Source organism: Lichenostomus cassidix, chromosome 1 (genome assembly GCF_008360975.1).
Source record: "Lichenostomus cassidix isolate B80296 chromosome 1, HeHo_3.0, whole genome shotgun sequence".
Classification (NCBI taxonomy): domain Eukaryota; kingdom Metazoa; phylum Chordata; class Aves; order Passeriformes; family Meliphagidae; genus Lichenostomus; species Lichenostomus cassidix.
This window is the reverse complement of record NC_139479.1, coordinates 1,363,301-1,381,614: the sequence shown is the minus strand read 5'-3', so window position 1 is coordinate 1,381,614 and position 18,314 is coordinate 1,363,301. Positions and strand designations below refer to the sequence as shown.

The 18,314-nt window shown below is 46.4% G+C and overlaps 1 protein-coding gene across 3 annotated transcripts in view; it reads left to right on the top strand.

The window, feature by feature from the left end:
- The window catches only part of RUNX1 (RUNX family transcription factor 1), a 154,532-nt gene that overhangs the window by 112,100 nt on the left and 24,118 nt on the right, over nucleotides 1-18,314 (top strand). For 2 of the 3 annotated variants that reach the window (XM_085077794.1, XM_085077876.1), the window contains exon 6: nucleotides 5,389-5,580. The exons of the other annotated variant lie outside the window; for it this stretch is intronic. In XM_085077794.1, coding sequence (XP_084933920.1) covers nucleotides 5,389-5,580 — 192 coding nt within the window. The remainder of the gene's footprint in view (nucleotides 1-5,388; nucleotides 5,581-18,314) is intronic. 3 annotated transcript variants of the gene reach the window in all.

Sequence of the window (18,314 nt, the reverse complement as noted above, 5' to 3'; positions counted from 1 at the left end):
GAAATTAAACTTTTTCTTGATCTCCAGTCCAAACTTTCCTTGACACAACTCCAAGCCTTTCCCTCAGGTCCTAATACTCTGATTTTGGAGGGGATGAGAGCAAGTGACAAAAAAAGTGGAGCAATTAAAAGGAAAAAACACTTGATTAAAAGAGAAAAAAAAAAGCCACATAAAATCATAGAATGGTTTGGTTTGGAAGGAACCTTAAAGATTATCCAGATCCACGGGCAGGGATATCCATTCATCCATTCCAGCAGTGTTTGCTTGTGGAATGGTCCTGGATTTCCACAAGAATTCCAGCTGGAAAAAGCAGAGGAGAAAAGAAAGAGAGGAGAAAAGAAAGAGAGGAGAAAGGAAAGAGAGGGGAAAGGAAAGAGAGGAGAAAGGAAAGGGAGGAGATAAGAAAGAGAGGAGAAAAGAAAGGAGGAAAGAAAGAGAGGAGAAAAGAAAGAAAGAGAGAAGAAAAGAAAGAGAGGAGATAAGAAAGAAAGGAGAAAAGAAAGGAAGGAGAAAAGAAAGAGAGGAGCTTCTTCCCTAAGCCTCTTCTTTACCCAGTTCAGCCCTTCTGAACCTTGAAAAATACAAAAAAAATTAAAGGAAAATTCAAGAAATTAAAGGGAAATTTGAGAATTTAAAGGAAAAATCAAAAATTCAGAGGATGGCAAAGGAAACCTGTTTCTTTTGCTGCACCTGCAGGGCCAACCCTGTGAATCCCACAGATCCAAGGCACTTTGCTGCTGTCACTTCCACATCCACAACTGGCCAACATCTGGCTGCAGGCCAAGGCTGAGCGTTCCACAGCCTCTCACAGTCTATAAAACTGCATTTTCCTGCCATTAAGAGGGGAAGCACTTTCATGTTGCCTCGCTGTAAAAGTCTCAGAAGGGCCAATGTTTTCCCTGCCCTCCTCCCTGGGTAATGTTCCATGTAAAAAAAAAATTGAAAAAAAAATGCTCCTGACCTCACTCAGGCAGCATTTGAAATGTGAAAAAAAAATATGCAAAAGATCTGGAAAAAAAAATCTGAACATAAAAAAAAAAATAAATAAAAAGATCTGAAAAATAATCTGAAAAGTAATAAATATTAATAATCTGAAAATAAATCTGAAAATAATAATCTGAAAAATAATAAATATTGATAATCTGAAAATAAATCTGAAAATAAAATCTGAAAAATAATAAAATCCGAAAACATCTGAAAAATAATAAATATTAATAACCTGAAAATAAATCTGAAAAAATAATCTGAAAAAATAATAAAATCTGAAAATAAAAAAATAATAAAATCTGAAAAATAAAAAAAACCCGGAAAACTGAAAAAGAATAAATATTAATAATCTGAAAATAAATCTGAAAATGATAATCTGAACAATAATAAAATCTGAAAATAAAAAAACAATAAAATCTGAAAAATAAAAAAAATCAGAAAAAATAATCTGAAAAAGAATAAATATTAATCGTCTGAAAATAATAATCTGGAAAATAATAAATCTGAAAATAAAAAAATAAAATCTGAAAAATAAAAATCTGAAAATAATAATCTGAAAAATAATAAAATCTGAAAATAAAAATAATAATAAAATCTGAAAAATAAAAAAAATCTGAAAGAATAATCTGAAAAAATCCTAAAAGTCCCGAAACCCTTTGGTTTAGCCATGTTGTATTTATTTCAGCATCTCAAACTCCCACCCTGCAACCTGAGGGGGTAAAATTGTTGCTTTTTCTTTTGTCTGCTTGCAAAAAAAACCCCAGGGAGGGGAAGAATGCAGTGCTTCCACCTCGTGTGAGCTCCGAGCCGAGGCAGCTGCAAGTTGCAGTGATTTCCATCCCAATTTGTGGCACCAAGAGGCTCACCAGAGCCAACCAGCTCCCAACCACCTTCCTGCTGCTCTTTTTCATCCTAGAAAAAAGAAAAAAGAGCTCTGGGCTCGTGGTCACCTCGGAATGGTTGCCACAGGGTCAGTGCCACCTCACTGCTCCGTCATCCCATTTTTTCCCAGCTGGAAAAAAAGGGTTAATGACAGTGCTGGCCATCTGAGGGGTGAGCTGAGGAGAAGCTGCCTGCCCTAGCGAGGTGTTCAGAGGGAGACTTCAAAGGGAAGCTCGTAAACACCCAAAACTCCAAGTCACCCTCACAAAGCCCTGCCTGTGCTTTTCGGAGTGGCTTGGGAGGATATTTATATTTGGTGCGTTTTTTTCTGACGCGGCTCTGCGCTTTGGTGCCAAACAGGTTCTGGGCAGTCGGAGCAGGAGAAATGGGAAATAGATTTTTTCTGGCTGGGGATGGGGCTCTGTAAAACCTGAAAGAGCTGCTTCTGGAGCTGCATCTTGAGGTGCAAGTGGGTTGGGGTGGATTTGGAGTGTTTGCCACCCCAAATTTCAGATTGAGGTGCGAAACCGGCAGAGTTCTCCCTAGGAAAAACTGGGTGCTGATCTTTCTTCCCTGAGTGCGTGGATAGGAGTGGAATTTCCACGAATCTGAGGGATGAGACGAATTTTGGCTGTGCCCCTGCATGGCTGAAGCACCCCCAAAATTCAGCTGGATGCTCTGGGGCAGCACAGGAAGAGCTGGAGATACCCAGGAGTTACACCTGGTGGATGCAGGGTATGGAGAGATCTTGGAAATCAGGAGGACTTTTGGCCATCAGGAGGAGTTTTGGCCATCAGGAGGAGTTTTGTTCCTCAAAAGGTTGTTAAACGCTCAAAGGGAGTGTTTGGAGTCCTCATCCCTGCAGGTGGCACTGGGGACAAGGTGACCATTGGGCACAGCTTGTCCCATAGGCTGGGAGAGCTTTTCCAGCCTCAGGGATTTTGGGATCCTGTGAGAAATCTCCCCTCAGCCTGGGAACAGCCTGAGGGACTCAGCAGAGCTGGGAGGGGATGGGGAGGCAGCAGGAGGTCAGACTTGGCCTCCTGCACTCACTGAAAAGCAGGAATGAGGGGAGGATCTAAATTCAGCAATAAGTGGCAGCACAGGGCTGGCTTTGGGAGGATGTGGCTCTTGGCTCTGCAAGCCCTGGGCTGAGCCTGCTGGAGCTTAAAATAATCCCCAGGATGAGGTATTTTACACATCTTGTGTGACTCCACTCGCTGGCGTTCCCATCCAGGGTCAGCAGCCCAAGGCTGGAGGAACTTCCAGCTTCTCTCTGCTGACAAATGCAGCATTTGCTCCTGACCAACCAGAATGGCAGATAAAAGTCCTTTTCATCTGTCTTTGCTTCTCCCCTCCTTTTTCTATTTTTTTTTTTTTGAAGCCCTAATGGGTCTCTTTAATGATGAAACCGCTGCTATATAATATGTCTTTTTATATTTTAATTCCTCCCCCCTTCCCCTTGGGATAATTTACAGCACAGTGTGGAATCTGAGACAGTTCAAGCTGTGCCAAAGGGCCTGGCAACGGGAAGAAATGCCGAGCCACTGAGATTTGGAACCATAAGACGAGTTATAAAATTTAATTTTAGCAATGCAGCTACTGGGAACTGCTTTTAAATGCACATTTTCCTTTTAGTGCATAAAATGGGGCTGTGTGTTGATTGAGCTGTCAGGGTGGCTTGAAAGAGTTCTCTGTAGGGGAAGGGGCCTGCAGGGCTCTGCAGAGAAATTTTGCTGCTTATTCACTGATATTCTGTGTTGGGAAGGGGATTTTTAGGGATGTTTATGGATTAAATGCTAAGGGGGTGTGTGGAATAGGGCATGGTGGATAAAAAAAGTATAATGCCACCTTTTTATGTAATCATGGAATGGTTTGGGTTAGAAAAACCTTAAAGATTGTCTCATTCCCACCCCAGCCATGGCAGGGACACCTTCCCCTGTCCCAGGCTGCTCCAAGCCCCAATGTCCAACCTGGCCTTGGACACTGCCAGGGATCCAGGGGCAGCCACAGCTTCTCTGGGAATTCCATCCCAGGGCCTCCCCACCCTGCCAGGGAACAATTCCTAATTCCCAATATCCCATCTCTCCCTGCCTTCCTTCACCTTAAGGCCATTCCACCTTGTCTTGTCACAAATTCCCCTGTTTCCTCAAGGGAACAAGTAGAAAAATAAAGGTGTTTGACCTCTGGGCTGGAGATCTGACCTGCGTTCCTGGCAGGGTGACAGTGGCTGATGGAAAGAAGGGGAATTGATAAGGCACGAAGGTCCATGAGGCAGTTCATATCCTGAGACAAATCCAATGTGCAGAATTCATGGAACAGAATCATGGAGTATCCTGAATTAAAAGGAACCCACAGGAATCATCGAATCCAAGCCCTGCAGAGACACCCAACAATCCCACTCTGGGCATCCCTGGCAGTGCTGTCCAAACACCCCTGGAGCTCTGGCAGCCTCAGGCTGTGACCTTTGAAAAGGCTGAGGGATTTGGGATTGTTCAACCTGGAGAGGAGAAGCTTTGGGGTGACCTCATTGTGGCCTTGCAGGGCCTGAAGGAGCTGCAGGAAACATGGAGAGAGACAATTGCCAAGGGCTGCAGGGACAGGACACAGGGAATGGCTGCAAACTGAACAATTATAGGTTTGGATTGGATCTTGGGAATTAGGAATTGTTCCCTGGCAGGGTGGGGAGGCCCTGGGATGGAATTCCCAGAGAAGCTGTGGCTGCCCCTGGATCCCTGGCAGTGTCCAAGGCCAGGCTGGACATTGGGGCTTGGAGCAGCCAGGGACAGTGGGAGGTAGAAATTTGTCATCTCCCTCATCCTGGGTGAACCTGGATGTGTCCCAATGCTGTCCTGGCTCTCCAGGACCTTCCCTGTCCCCTCCCAGCCCTGGATTTTGCTCCAAGTGCTGCTCTGGGATGTGCTGGACCCTGGAATTCCCATATGGACACGACCAATCCCTGTGCCCTGGCTGATGCTCTAAATTCAGCATTTCCTCTCAGAGCTGCCTGTCTGATGGAACCTCACATTCCTGAAGCTCCCAATTCCACCCAGAGAACCCTCATTATTCCAGTCTCAACTCTGCCAGCTCCTGCTGTTTATGTGCTTTTCCTGACCACAAAACCATTGCAAAAGGATCCAAAACCAGGATTTTACTTGGGTTTGTTATTTCATAGCCCTGTGGCACTTGATTGTGGTGCCTGGTGACAACCTGGGATTGGGTTTTTGAGGAGTTTTCCTAGCACAGGTTTAGCTCAGGGGGCATTCCCTCCTTCTAGAACCTGTGGGAAGGGTAGGGAGGCCCCAAAATTTCCAGCAGATCTGGTTCTTCATCCCAGAGCACATCTCAGGCTGCCCCACGATAAAACTCGGTAATTCCAGTTTAATCTCAAACCATCCCACTTTAGCGACTTAAGCCTTAAAAACACCACCTAAAAACCACAAAACCCAACCCAAACCAGCAGACCTCATGTACCAAAGTGAGCTTTTCTCATCTTTTTCCCCCCGCTTCCCGCACTAGGACATCGGCAGAAACTAGACGAGCAGACCAAGCCCGGCAGCCTGTCGTTCTCTGAGCGCCTGAGCGAGCTGGAGCAGTTGCGTCGCACGGCCATGCGGGTCAGCCCACACCACCCAGCCCCCACACCCAACCCTCGGGCCTCCTTGAACCACAGCACAGCTTTTAACCCTCAGCCTCAGAGTCAGATTCAGGGTAAGTACCCGAAATCCTCCCCTCCGCTCGCCGATTGCCATCCCCGCGCTCCGCCGCGGCTCGCAGGTCCTGCTGGGATTCCATCTCTCCTGGGCTCCCCTTGGTTGTCTTTAAGTCGTGGGAGCCTTTAAGGAGTGAAAAGAGGAGTTTCACGATGGAATTTTGAATTTTGGGAAGGCTGGCAGGGATCCATTTAGATCCATTAAGGGATCCATTCTGTGTTTTCCCAGCGTCAGCACAGCTCGTGGGGTTTGCAGTCTTCACCTGTGCCTCATAATACCTCGAAAGCCATTGTTGTCCAGCAAACTTAGGCATTTTTCCATGTGGAAGGGAATTTCCTGATGGATATTTGTGAATGGATATGCTGGAGGGAGAGGGAAATACCGTCAATGCCTTGCTTTGACCTTTCCCAGTTTTTTTCCCTTCCTTTCGCGGGAAGGCAGCAGCAAAGAGAGCTTTGCAAAGTGCTTCATCCCCCCAAAAATGGTCCCTGAGTGCTGAGATTCCTTAGGACAGGCTGCTTTGGAGGTGTTTCTGTGGCTGCTGGTGTTCCAGTGGGTTGTATTTTTGTGGGATGGAAACCTGTGAAAGGGTGACTCAGGAGTCTGATTTCCTCCCAGGCTCTGGTGAAACCAGGTCATCCAGCTTGGAATCCCATCTGGAATCCCCAGAGCTGAGTCTGATGAAATTCCCAGCTGAAATTCGGGCAGTGGGTCAGGTCACTGAGCTGTTCCTCTAAAAATGCAGATTCATGGAGAGATGGCCCCAGAAATGAGTTTGTGGGACAGTGTTGGTTTTGGCAGGTGCTGTTCCTATCCGAGTTTTCCTGTCTTCTTCCATTCAGAATGAAATGGGCTCAGTCAAGGTTCTCTGCTGGGGTTTTGGGGAGGATTAGTTACTGGGAATTGTGATAAGTTATTTTGGGATTTTATTTTGAGAGCTCCTTCTTGCAGGCAGGAGATGTTATCATTCACCTAAGGCAACATTTAGTGCTTTCCTTTATTCCCAGGGCTTGGAAGGTCTGTGGAATTATTGCAGATCTGCTGGGTTTGGGGTATTTTTGAGAATCATGGAATTAAGAAATGATTTGGGTTGAAAAGGACCTTAAAGACCGTTGAGTTTCAACCCAAACCATGGGCAGGGACACCTTCCCTATCCCAGGTTCCTCCAAGCCCCTTCCAGCCTGGTCTGGGACACTTCCAGGGATCCAGAACAGCCACAAAATTCTGTGGGGAATCTTGGCCTTCCTCATAGGGAAGAATTTCTCCCCAATATCCAACTTAACCCTACTAAACCCTACTGATTTTGACAGCTAAAAATCAAAATTATCACGTTCTGTACGAAGCAAAAAAGGAACTGGAAGCAACACTGAGCTCCTTGCCCTGGCTGGAGCAATGCCAGTTCAGCTCAGGTGAAAATCCAACCCCTCACTGCCCCCTCACTTCCCTCCCTGATCTGCAAAACAAACAGCATTGGGTTTCTCCTGCTCGTGGCTCTGTTCCTATAAAAGAAAACCCATTTCATTGTGGCTGCTCAGCTGCCAGGGGAGGCGTGGGTGGAGGTATCGGTGGCAAACTCACATTTTTCAGCTCCTTGGGAACACTTTCAAATATCAGGTTGAACACCCAGGATGGCTTTTCCCTGTGGAAATCCCAATAGGTTTTTAGATCCAGGAATAGCTGCAGGAGGTGGTTGGGCTTTGCTCTTCCAAATGGGTTTTCAGTGTGTTTCAGACATGGATGTTTCCTCATCTTCCTCTTCTCCTGGTTCCTCTCTGCCTCCCAAACATGTGTTACCCATTGAGGATGGAATTTGTTGAGGTTTGCAGTGGAGAATAAACCCCAAATTGAAGCCTCTCTCTGTTGCCACCACATTTTAACTTCCAGAGCTCATCTTTTCAGGGTTGTGTTATCACAGCAGGAAAAAGGGATGGGGTGGGAAGAAGCTCCAGCACCATCATTTTCTCCTCTGTGTTCAAAATGGGATTGGGTTTGAGTTGATCTCCTGTGTGATCTCTAAGGAGTTGGGATATTTAGTTTATTTTTATTATTATTTTTGTGTATTGAGTTTCAGAGCCCAAAGTGGCCAAAAAGGCAAGGGAGGAAAGGGAGAAGGAAAGGCTGGCAGAGCTGGGATTGTTCAGCCTGGAGAGGAGAAGCTTTGGGGTGACCTCATTGTGGCCTTTTGGGGCCTGAAGGAGCTGCAGGAAACATGGAGAGAGACAATTGCCAAGGGCTGCAGGGACAGGACACAGGGAATGGCTGCAAACTGAACAATTATAGGTTTGGATGGGATATTGGGAAGGAATTCTCGCTCCTCTATTCCTCCAACCCACTTTTATTTTTTTAAAAATTTACAAAACTAAAATAGACATCTCTGAGCAGCTCTTGGGTCGCAAGGATCAGGTTGCCATGCCACTGAACCACTGTTTATTTGTGGAGGTTTCCAGCTAGAAAAGGACTGAGGTTCATTTTTACATCCTGTTTTAGCAAGCGTTGAACGGGAGCAGAAAAGCTTTTGTGTCATGGATACAAATCCATGGGAAGAGTTAAGTTCAGAGCCCATAAATCGCTTTAATCGAGTTTTCTGCTTCTTTCATATCACAAGGAGGGAGCCAAGTCCACCTGTTCCCTTGGAAGTTTTCACCATGGCCAATTCCCAGACCAAAGGGGAGCAGGAGGGGAGGAAAAGCTTCCACCACATGGTTTAAGTTGAGAGATTACTTTGTGCCAGAAGTGTAAAATGTCAAAGGATTTTGACCTCCACGCACAGAAAAAGGAGATTCCGACCTCAGCTCACCCCTTTCTTTGGGCAGAGGGAAAAAAAACAGGCAGAGTGAGCATTTTCTTATTATTTTTAAATAATATTTTTAAAAAATAATTATTATTTTAATTTTATTTTTATTATTATAAAAACAGCAGAGTGAGCTGTGCTGAGGGGTTGTTCAACATTTCAATTTGCATTTATAATAAATTCAGGATTAATATAAATATATCTATCCATGCATTCAGGCTGAGTTTCTCCCAACTCCAGGCTGGACCAGAAACTAAATCCACAATTCCTGATTTTACAGTGGTTCATGTTAACCAGAGTGGGCAGACTTGTAATTCAAGAGTTTGCCATAAATAGGTTCCTCTACAGTAGAATTTTTTTGCAGGGCCAACAGAAATATTTGAAAATTCAGGCCAAGACTGATTCTTGCGGAGGCACTGATGTGGAGTTAATAAATTGCATAAATAAATGGGGTTAGGAATATCATCCAAAAAACATGTGCAATTAAATAACTTCAATTTTTTTTTTTTTAATTAGCCCCAAAAATGTTCACAGAATCATAGAACCACAGAATGGTTTGGGTTGGAAAAGAACCTTAAAACCAACCAGGGACACCTCCATCCAACCTTGAATATTCTCAACTATTTTCCAGCTCTTTGGATGTTTTCACCTGGGGATTTATTAATTACCCCCAGGTTTAAAAAGAAATTAAATAAAGCTATTTTCTCTAGGGAAAACAAATAATCACTTTCAGCCACACACTCCTGGTTCTTTTTTAGGGTTTTTTAGCCTTAAAATACCTGAGTTTGCTTTTTCAAACAAAAAAAAAAAAAAAAAAATTTTTTTTTTGTTGTAACCTTAGATGTTAAGTTTCACACTTTTATGACCAAATCTAAAATCCCTGGAAACGAGAGGCTGGAATAAAATTGCTGACAGATCTTGAAGGGAAGAATTAGCCCTGAAAGCGAAGCAAGGGAGATCATTTAAAGCTCAGCTCTTTGAATGAACACAAAACCCAACGACTGAGGGATTATTCTGTTCCGAGCCAGGCTTTTGTCTTCCTCCAGGTGCTCCACACTTTGTTTCAGAGACATTTCAAGGTCCTTGCTATCGGGATCTTGTGCAAAAAAACACAGCCTGGGTTTATCAGGGTTCCCAGGAACTGCTGAAAGGCACCAGGGGAGTCAAGGGCAGCATGGAAACCAGGGAATTCCAGCGGCTTTGTTCCTTCTCCGCCTGGATTGAGCCCCAGTTTTTAATATTTCCACTTTTAATTCAGCTGAACAAGCTGTAGCTTGATGGAATCAGAAGAATTTGCAGCGTTTCGGGGGGGATTTGATGGGATTTTCATTCTGCCCCCTCATTTTGCTGCTGCAAAGTGCAGTTTTCAGGCAGTTTTGGGAATCAGGATTGATGTTCTCAACATGATCCAGATGCCCCAGCAGATCCAGAGATGAGGGATTTTCCAGCTCTTCCCACTGTGCAATAGGTTAAATACTGATATATTTAATTTCCCTTTGGACCCGTCGGTGTCTCCCTGCCTTTAACCCAGAAAGTGGTGCTTTCCCAGCAGATTCCACCTTCCCACTGGATTTAAAACCTCACCTGTCCATCCCAAAGCACATTCCCTGGAATGCTGAGCCAGTCCTGCCTGAGCTTGGCACTTTTCCTGCTCCTTCCTCCCCTGGATAAGGCTGGATCCAGCATTTCTGGATGTTCTCTCCATCCCCAGAGGTTTCCCCACCACCATTTGGGTCATGTCCATCCTGGACATTGCATGGAAATCCATGAAATTAAAGGGAAAATCCCCTTTAATTTCCACTGGATTTGTAAAGTCTGTAATTCCATTGGGATTCTCTCCAGAGACTGATTTTGACAGGGATAAAATTCAGTGACTGTCACACATCCTCTCTGCCAGAGGTTTCCCCACCACGATTTGGGTCCTGATCAGGGAAAATCCCCTTTAATGGATCTTTAACTCCCCTTGGGAATTTTCACCACAAGCCTGCTCTGGGTAAGGAATTCTTCCCACTCCACCCAATTCCAGCAGCCACCAAAACTCCTGTGTGATGACAAGAAGGAGCTGAAGTCACCCCGTGGTTTGGACCCAGAGCTCGAGTGTCACAGCCATGGGAAATTGGTGGAAGTGGTGATGCTTTTCCCAAAATATTTTGCCAACCAAATCTGTGTGGTTGGCAGGGCTCCAACTGGCTCTGTCAGAAAAAGAAAATTTCTAGAGAGAAATGTCTTCTTCCTCAGAGTGCAGGATGTGATTTGCAATTATTGCTCAGCAGATAATATTTATATAGAATTCCATGAGTGACTTCCACAGTTTTCCTTTTCAAGGAGCACTTTTGAAGTGTCATCAGCTGCAGATTCATCCTGGTGTCCCTTGGTGTCACAAACCAGTTTGCCTCCAAGCTGATGAGCACATGAACTGGTTTGGCACTCACAAAACAATTCATCTGGAATTCTGTCCCACAGGAATGCACTCCAAGGAAAAATCCCTCCTTTTTCACACCTCCCTGCTAGAAATTTATATGTAAACTTCCTGTTTTAGAGAATCATGGAGTGGTTTGGTTTGGAAGGCATTCCCAGAGAAGCTGTGGCTGCCCCTGGATCCCTGGCAGTGTCCAAGGCCAGGTTGGACATTGGGCTTGGAGCAGCCAGGGACATTGGGAGGTGTCCCTGCCATGGCTGGGGTGGGGCTGGATGAGTTTTAAGGTCCCTTCCAACCCAAACCACTCCATGATCCTATAAGATGTGCATAATAGAGCTAAATAACTTGCAGTTATTATATAATTATTATATATTAATATATTGTCCATTTTTTCCTGGCTCTGACCCTCCACATCATTTTTTACTCAATCATTTCATCCCCTGAGGAATCAGCTCCTTACGGCAGGAGCCACGTCTTCCATTGGATTTGTAAAGTCTGTAATTCCATTTGGATCCTCTCCAAACTCCAATTCTGACAGGGCTAAAACCCAGTGACTGTCACACATCATCTCTGCTTTATCAGCTGGGACACCCAGCAGCAGCCCAGCAACCAGAGCAGCCTCAGGAATTCCAGCTGTCTGGCATTAGAAATCTCCTCTTTCCCCTGGGAGATTTGCCTGGGAGGAACTGGAGACAAAGCAATTCTGCCAATTTGAGACAACCTTGGTGGGATCCACAGAGGACTGGAGGCCTTGATTTAAAGGCAGAGCCAGACAGAATCTGTTCTCCAGGAGGAAGGGGGAGAGGAAGGATAATTACAGTCATTAACCACAGCACAGAGAGGTTCAGCAGCAGGGAGGGAGCAGAACCATTTGTGCTGAAGGCCAGTGCTGGCTCCAGAACGAGCTGTTCTCCTGGAAACTGTCAATGAATTTAGGCTCGAGATGAGGAGATGGTTCCTCAGGATCCTGGATGTCTGCCTGGGGCTCATCAGAGACACAGGGATGGAATTTAAGATGAATTTTGCTCTGTAAGTGCAGAACACCAGGTGTGGCTGGGCTGCAGGGCCCAGGAGATGCTCTGCAGGCCCACATTTGCTTCCACTCAATCAATACTCTTCATTTGTCTTCGTTTGTCTTTAATTCTTCAGGACAGGCAGGAGAATGCTTAGAATCTTCTCCCTCTGCTCTGGATCTGGGCTGGGAGAGCTGGGAATGCTCACCTGGAGAGGAGGAGGATTCAGGGAGAGCTCAGGGCCTAAAGGGGCTCCAGGAGAGCTGGAGAAATAGAGAGAGAAATAGAGAGGGAAAGAGGGAAAGAGGGAAAGAGGGAAAGAGGGAAAGAGGGAAAGAGGGAAAGAGGGAAAGAGGGAAAGAGGGAAAGAGGGAAAGAGGGAAAGAGGGAAAGAGGGAAAGAGGGAAAGAGGGAAAGGAAAGGAAAGGAAAGGAAAGGAAAGGAAAGGAAAGGAAAGGAAAGGAAAGGAAAGGAAAGGAAAGGAAAGGAAAGGAAAGGAAAGGAAAGGAAAGGAAAGGAAAGGAAAGGAAAGGAAAGGAAAGGAAAGGAAAGGAAAGGGAAAGGAAAGGGAAAGGAAAGGAAAGGGAAAGGAAGAAGGATTCCCAGCTTCCCAGCCTTGCTCAGGAGCCTCCCTGGGCTACTCACATCCAGCTTGAGGGAATAAAAAAGAGGGCTGAAATTGTTTGGCTTTTCCATCAACTTAAGGCTCTAATGGAAAGAGTTATGTCATGGTGGTTAATCCACAAGATTTCCAAGTGTCGATATATTTAAGATACCAATCTTCATATTCCAAGTGCCTGGCACTTCCTGGGATTAAAAAAGCAGCAGATAAAGCAACAAATATGTTCTCAGTCCCCAAGCAACACCTCCACCTGCAACAATTTTTCTTCTGCTTTTTTTCCCACGTTTTGCCACCACGGGGAGCATCCTCAAGGATAACTCTAAATAACAAAAAGGAAATCTTGAGTTCCAGGCAGAGAGGCTGAGAGATCTGTATTTTGTTCTTAGCTTTGAAAGTCATTCTGTGATTTTTTTAGGGAAAGTTTTGAGCGTTTCATTTCTACAGAGCATTTGAGAAAACTGAGGAAGCAGCAAAGTGTTTCAGGAGGATTTTTGATGGTTCTCAAACCGTGGAGAAATCCATCACAGTTATGGAGCTGCCTTTGGAAAACCCTCTCCCTGAATCTTTGGGCAGCTCTAAAATTTGGCAGCTCATGCCCAGGCACAGTTTTATTTTCATTAATCAGTCCATGTCTTTTACCACGGGAGAACTGATGGGTACTGAGAGCAGAGCTGGCAGGCAGGGACAAGTATTCCCAGTTCAGTTTTGGACTTGCACAGTGATTTTTCCTGGTTTGTTTGGTTTGATCCCCTTCCACTCCCTGAGCCTCAGTCCCTTCTCTGAGACGTCCTTGGGGAAGTGGAGCTGCTCTCGGACCCAGGGCAGGGATTTTGTGCCTCCCAGGATTCTCCCAGAGAACTTCCCAGGCTCAGTCTTTGCTCCTTTAGCTCTCTCACCTCTCCAAGGTGAAGCCTCTGCCTGCTCTTCTCCTCATTTCTGGGGTTGCATCTTCCCTCAGGGGACATTTGTGTCTGCTGGGACTCTTCCTTTTCCATGGAAACACCTCAGTCTGGCTCCCTGCTCTTTCCCAGGACTGATCTCACCTGGAATCATCTCATTCTGGAGGTGTTTAAAGCAAATATCTCTGCCTGGGACAGGTTTAAATTGGGTTTTGGGAAGGAATTGTTCCCTGGCAGGGTGGGGAGGCCCTGGGATGGAATTCCCAGAGAAGCTGTGGCTGCCCCTGGATCCCTGGCAGTGTCCAAGGCCAGGCTGGACATTGGGGCTTGGAGCAGCCTGGGACAGTGGAAGGTGTCCCTGCCATGGCAGGGGTGGAACAAAATTATATTTAAGGTTTTTCCAATCCAAACCATTCCATGATTCTGAATTTTGAATGGCAAAAGTGGTCATGGGTTTGATAAGAGTTCATCATTTCACATTTTCTTGTGTTAGGGGTTATTCCCCACTGGGCCTCAAAGCATTTTCTTGGCCTCTGAGTGTCCTAGTTGTGAGGAGGATTGAAGGCACTGATTGCAAAACTCTGGTAAATAAAATCTCTCCGAGTTCTTTACTGACAAGCCCAGTTTCTTCCCACAGCGTTCTCCTCTTTAATCCCCTCTTGGCAGAACACGCCAGCTCTGGATACCAGAGCTCAAATTACCTTCCATGGTAAATAAAACAAACAAAAAAATAAATAAATAAGGGCTCCTTACCCTAAAAACAAACACCCACTGAAAACAGCTCCTTGTTCACCTGGAGCTGCCCAGGTGCCAGAAGATGCCACTTGGATTTTGTAATCCAAGGTGTTCTTTCCCCTCAAAATCTGGATTGAACATCTCCAAACTTGAGCTGTGCTGTTGGGTGAACGGGAGAGGAAATGGTTTCCAGTTGTGCCAAGGGAGGTTTAGCCTGGATATTTGGAAAAATTCAGGAATGGGCTGCCCAGGGAGGTTTGCAGTCCCCAAACCTGGAAGTGTCCCAGGAAGGCCTGGCTGTGACATTCAGTGCTCTGGGCTGGGGACAAGGTGGCCATTGGGCACATGATCTTGGAATTAACCTTAATTCTGGGATTTCTCCCCAGCCTGGGAGCTCCTTTCAAAGCCTCAGGTGTATCCAAGCCTTTCACCCAGCACTGCACCCAACAGGATTGTCCCCAAGGAGCCCACGTGGTGCACAGGCTCACAGGGCTCCTTTATGTGCTGAGTACACACAACACCCTTGGCAAACTCATTCCTAACTTTTCCTTGTGTATTCAGCCTGTTATGAGCCCAACAAATGGAGATTGTTCACAGGAGAGGAACAATGGGCTGGGATGTGCTCGGTGAGGCAATCAATGACCTGGGGAAGTGCACATTAGATAATCAAATAGGCTCCAGCTGACCATTTCCATCCTATTGGTGCAGCTCTGCTCTTAAAAGGATTGAAAAACAAAAGGGTATTAAAGAGGGCCATTAAAAAATGGTGGTTTTGCTCTCAGGTTGGGCTTGATTGCCAGCAGTAAATTCCCAGGTTTGTGGCAGAGGTTTCTTTGGGTTCTCTGTGTTGGGAAAAATGCTCAGTTCAGGATCAGGGGTTCTGGGAGCTTCCAGGGTTTGGTGCTCAGCTCAGGAAGTCTCAGGGATAGCTGCAAAAAGAGATGTTGCAAATGTCTTTGGTAAGGTTCCCAAAAATGGGATCAGATCACACTTTGGAATAGAAACCACTGGAGTTTGCATCCTCTGTCAGAGAGTTGTTTGAGTTGGGAAGGACTTTAAATCCCATCAAGTTCCACCCCAGCCATGGCAGGGACACCTTCCACTGTCCCAATGTCCAACCTGGCCTTGGACACTGCCAGGGATCCAGGGGCAGCCACAGCTTCTCTGGGAATTCCATCCCAGGGCCTCCCCACCCTGCCAGGGAACAATTCCTAATTCCCAAGATCCCATCTCTCCCTGCCCTCTGGCACTTTGCAGCCATTCCCTGTGTCCTGTCCCTCCAGCCCTTGGCAATTGTCTCTCTCCATGTTTCCTGCAGCTCCTTCAGGCCCCAAAAGGCCACAATGAGGTCACCCCAAAGCTTCTCCTCTCCAGGCTGAACAATCCCAGCTCTGCCAGCCTTTTGCATGTTTCATTACAATTATCAGTGTTTTTATCTATGATTTGGCCACTTCAGGCTCCCTCATCTTCTTGTAGATTAAATTCAGGTGATCAATACCAACAGACACCAATGAAACCCAAATTGCTTTGCATGGAAAAAAGCTCCTGTGAATTCCTGCACCCTTCGGCCTGTAGGAAAGACAACACTTAGTGAAAGGCAACTCTTGATTTTATTAGGGTGATGATTTACTGCTGGCTGAACAAGAGTAGAGCTGGTGATGCTTTCAGTTCTCATTGCATAAGGTGGATTTCATTTTCCAAATCCCAAGAGCAAACAATGCTCCTCATTCTGCAACCCAGCCTGTGAATAACTGTGGAGCACAGTGCCTTTGATATCCCTGAGAGCTCCATAAACATGAGCAATTTTCCATGCAAAACCACTGGCAAATTTGAATTCAGGATTAATTAGTTCATGGGGGAAGGAATCTACCAGCAAACAAGTGCTACTCTACTACATGACATAAAGGTGAACACTTATGTTAAGTTGAAAAGGAGAAAAGTAGGAAAGTGGCAGGAAAGGCCCTGGGGGTGCTGTGACAGCAGCTGGACACAGCCAGGGGTGCCCAGGGGGACAAGAGGCCAATGGCAGCTGGGCTGGATCAGGAGTTGTGTGTCCAGCAGGAGCAGGGCAGGGATTGTCCCTCTGTGCTGGGCACTGAGAGGCTCCTGCAGGGCTGTGTCCAGTTCTGGTGCTGCAGGAGAGACCTGGAGGGGCTGCAGAGTGTCCAGGGCAGGGAACAGAGCTGGGAAGGGGCTGGAAAACTGCTGAGGGAGCTGGGAAAGAGCTGAGGCTGGAGCAAAGGAGGCTCAGGGGAACCTTGTGGCTCTGCACAGCTGCTGCCAGGAGGGGACAGCCGGGGGGTCATCCTTTTCTCCCAGGGAACAGGGACAGCAGGAGAGGGAACAGCCTCAGGCTGGGCCAGGGGAGGCTCAGCTTGGCCAGCAGCAGGAATTTCTGCATGGAAAGGGTGCTCAGGCCTTGGCAGGAGCTGCCCAGGGAGGTTTGCAGTCCCCATCCCTGCAGGTGTCCCAGGAAGGCCTGGCTGTGGCACTCAGTGCTCTGGGCTGGGGACAAGGTGCCCATTGGGCACAGCTGGGACTGCAGGGGCTGGGAGGGCTTTGCCAGCCTCAGGGATTCCATGAACAGGGAAGGAGACATTTCAAATGGCTGTAATCCATCCCTGGGTGTTTCTGCCAGGCTCCTGTGGTCTCCAGCACTCACCTCTCCCCGCCCTGGCCAGCAGGAGCTGCAGGTGGATGAGTCCAGGACCAGGCTGGCACCTGCAGGAGTCACGCCAGCAGGGCATCTGGGGCTCACCAGGGATGGAGAGAACCCCTGGAAATGTCTCCCTGCATCTCCAGAGCCTGGAGGAGCAGCAGGAGGGCACCAGCACTGCCCTGTCTTGCCCTCTCTGGGGTGATAAATGAGGTCAGACAAAGAGCAGGGAATGGGTTGGAAAGGTGAGGGAAGAAAAGGCAGAGAGGAGAGAGTGTGGAAATAGGTTTTGCTGGAAAAGTGAAGGGAAGATATCCATAGGGAAAAATGAGAGGAAGGAAGGAAGGAAGGAAGGAAGGAAGGAAGGAAGGAAGGAAGGAAGGAAGGAAGGAAGGAAGGAAGGAAGGAAGGGAGGAAGGAAGGAAGGAAGGAAGGAAGGAAGGAAGGAAGGAAGGAAGGAAGGAAGGAAGGAAGGAAGGAAGGAAGGAAGGAAGGAAGGAAGGAAGGAAGGAAGAAAGGAAGGAAGGAAGGAAAAATAGAAGAGAGAAAGGGAGAAAGGGAGAGAGAAAGAGAGAAAGAAAAAGAAAAGAAAGGAAGAGAGAGAGGGAAAAAAGAAAGAGAGAAAAAAGAAAAGAAGAAAAAAAAAGAAAAGAAAAAAGAAAATAAGAAAAGAAAGGAAAAGAAAAGAAAAGAAAAGAAAAGAAAAGAAAAGAAAAGAAAAGAAAAGAAAAGAAAAGAAAAGAAAAGAAAAGAAAAGAAAAGAAAAGAAAAGAAAAGAAAAGAAAAGAAAAGAAAAGAAAAGAAAAGAAAAGAAAAGAAAAGAAAAAGACAGACAAACAGCTGTGCTAATCCCTGTGCTTGTTTGATCATGTTCAGAGGCTCCCAGCTCCCTGGCAGGGCACGGTTTTGTCTCAGGAGGGTGGTGCCTACCGAGGGCACATCCATGTGATTTTTGTATTTGTACATTAAACATTTCCCCAAGATGTAATTCCTTCCCTCCTGCACTCGGAATAAAGTGACTTTACAAGAGGAGCTGCCTCCAAACAGCGAGCAGAGGAGGGCTGTTGGGGCAAGATAGGGCAAATGGAAATGTGTCTGAGCTGGCTGCTCCACCCAGCCTCTCATCTTTATAGAAAAAAAAAAGTAATAATAAATGTTTCCAATAAGCCAGAGAGGCCAGGTCTGATGAGCACAGACGGTCTGCAGGCATGGGCCCAAGGAGCTGACGCTTGGCTGGTACATCCTCACCTGATTTATGTTGTGTGTCTTAAGCCCTAAATTGTGGAGGCCCTGGCTGGCTGCAGTGGGATTTTGGGCTGCTCTCCGAGGGTGTTTGCAGCTCGCAGAGCTGGCTGCGATACCAGAGCTCCTGGCGTTGAGTCAAGCCCAATCTCACACCTGTCTGAGACAATGAGGGCCTTGTTGCACACATCTCCACCAAAGGTTGGCATCCTGCTTATTTTTCGTGCTGGGAGGAGGAAGGAAAAATAAAGGGAGGACTGAGGGAATGCTGTCTCCTCACACGACACGCTGGGATGGAGCATGTTCCTCTTTTCCTCATGGGAAAACAGATTTACAAGAAGGAAACCTGCAGGGA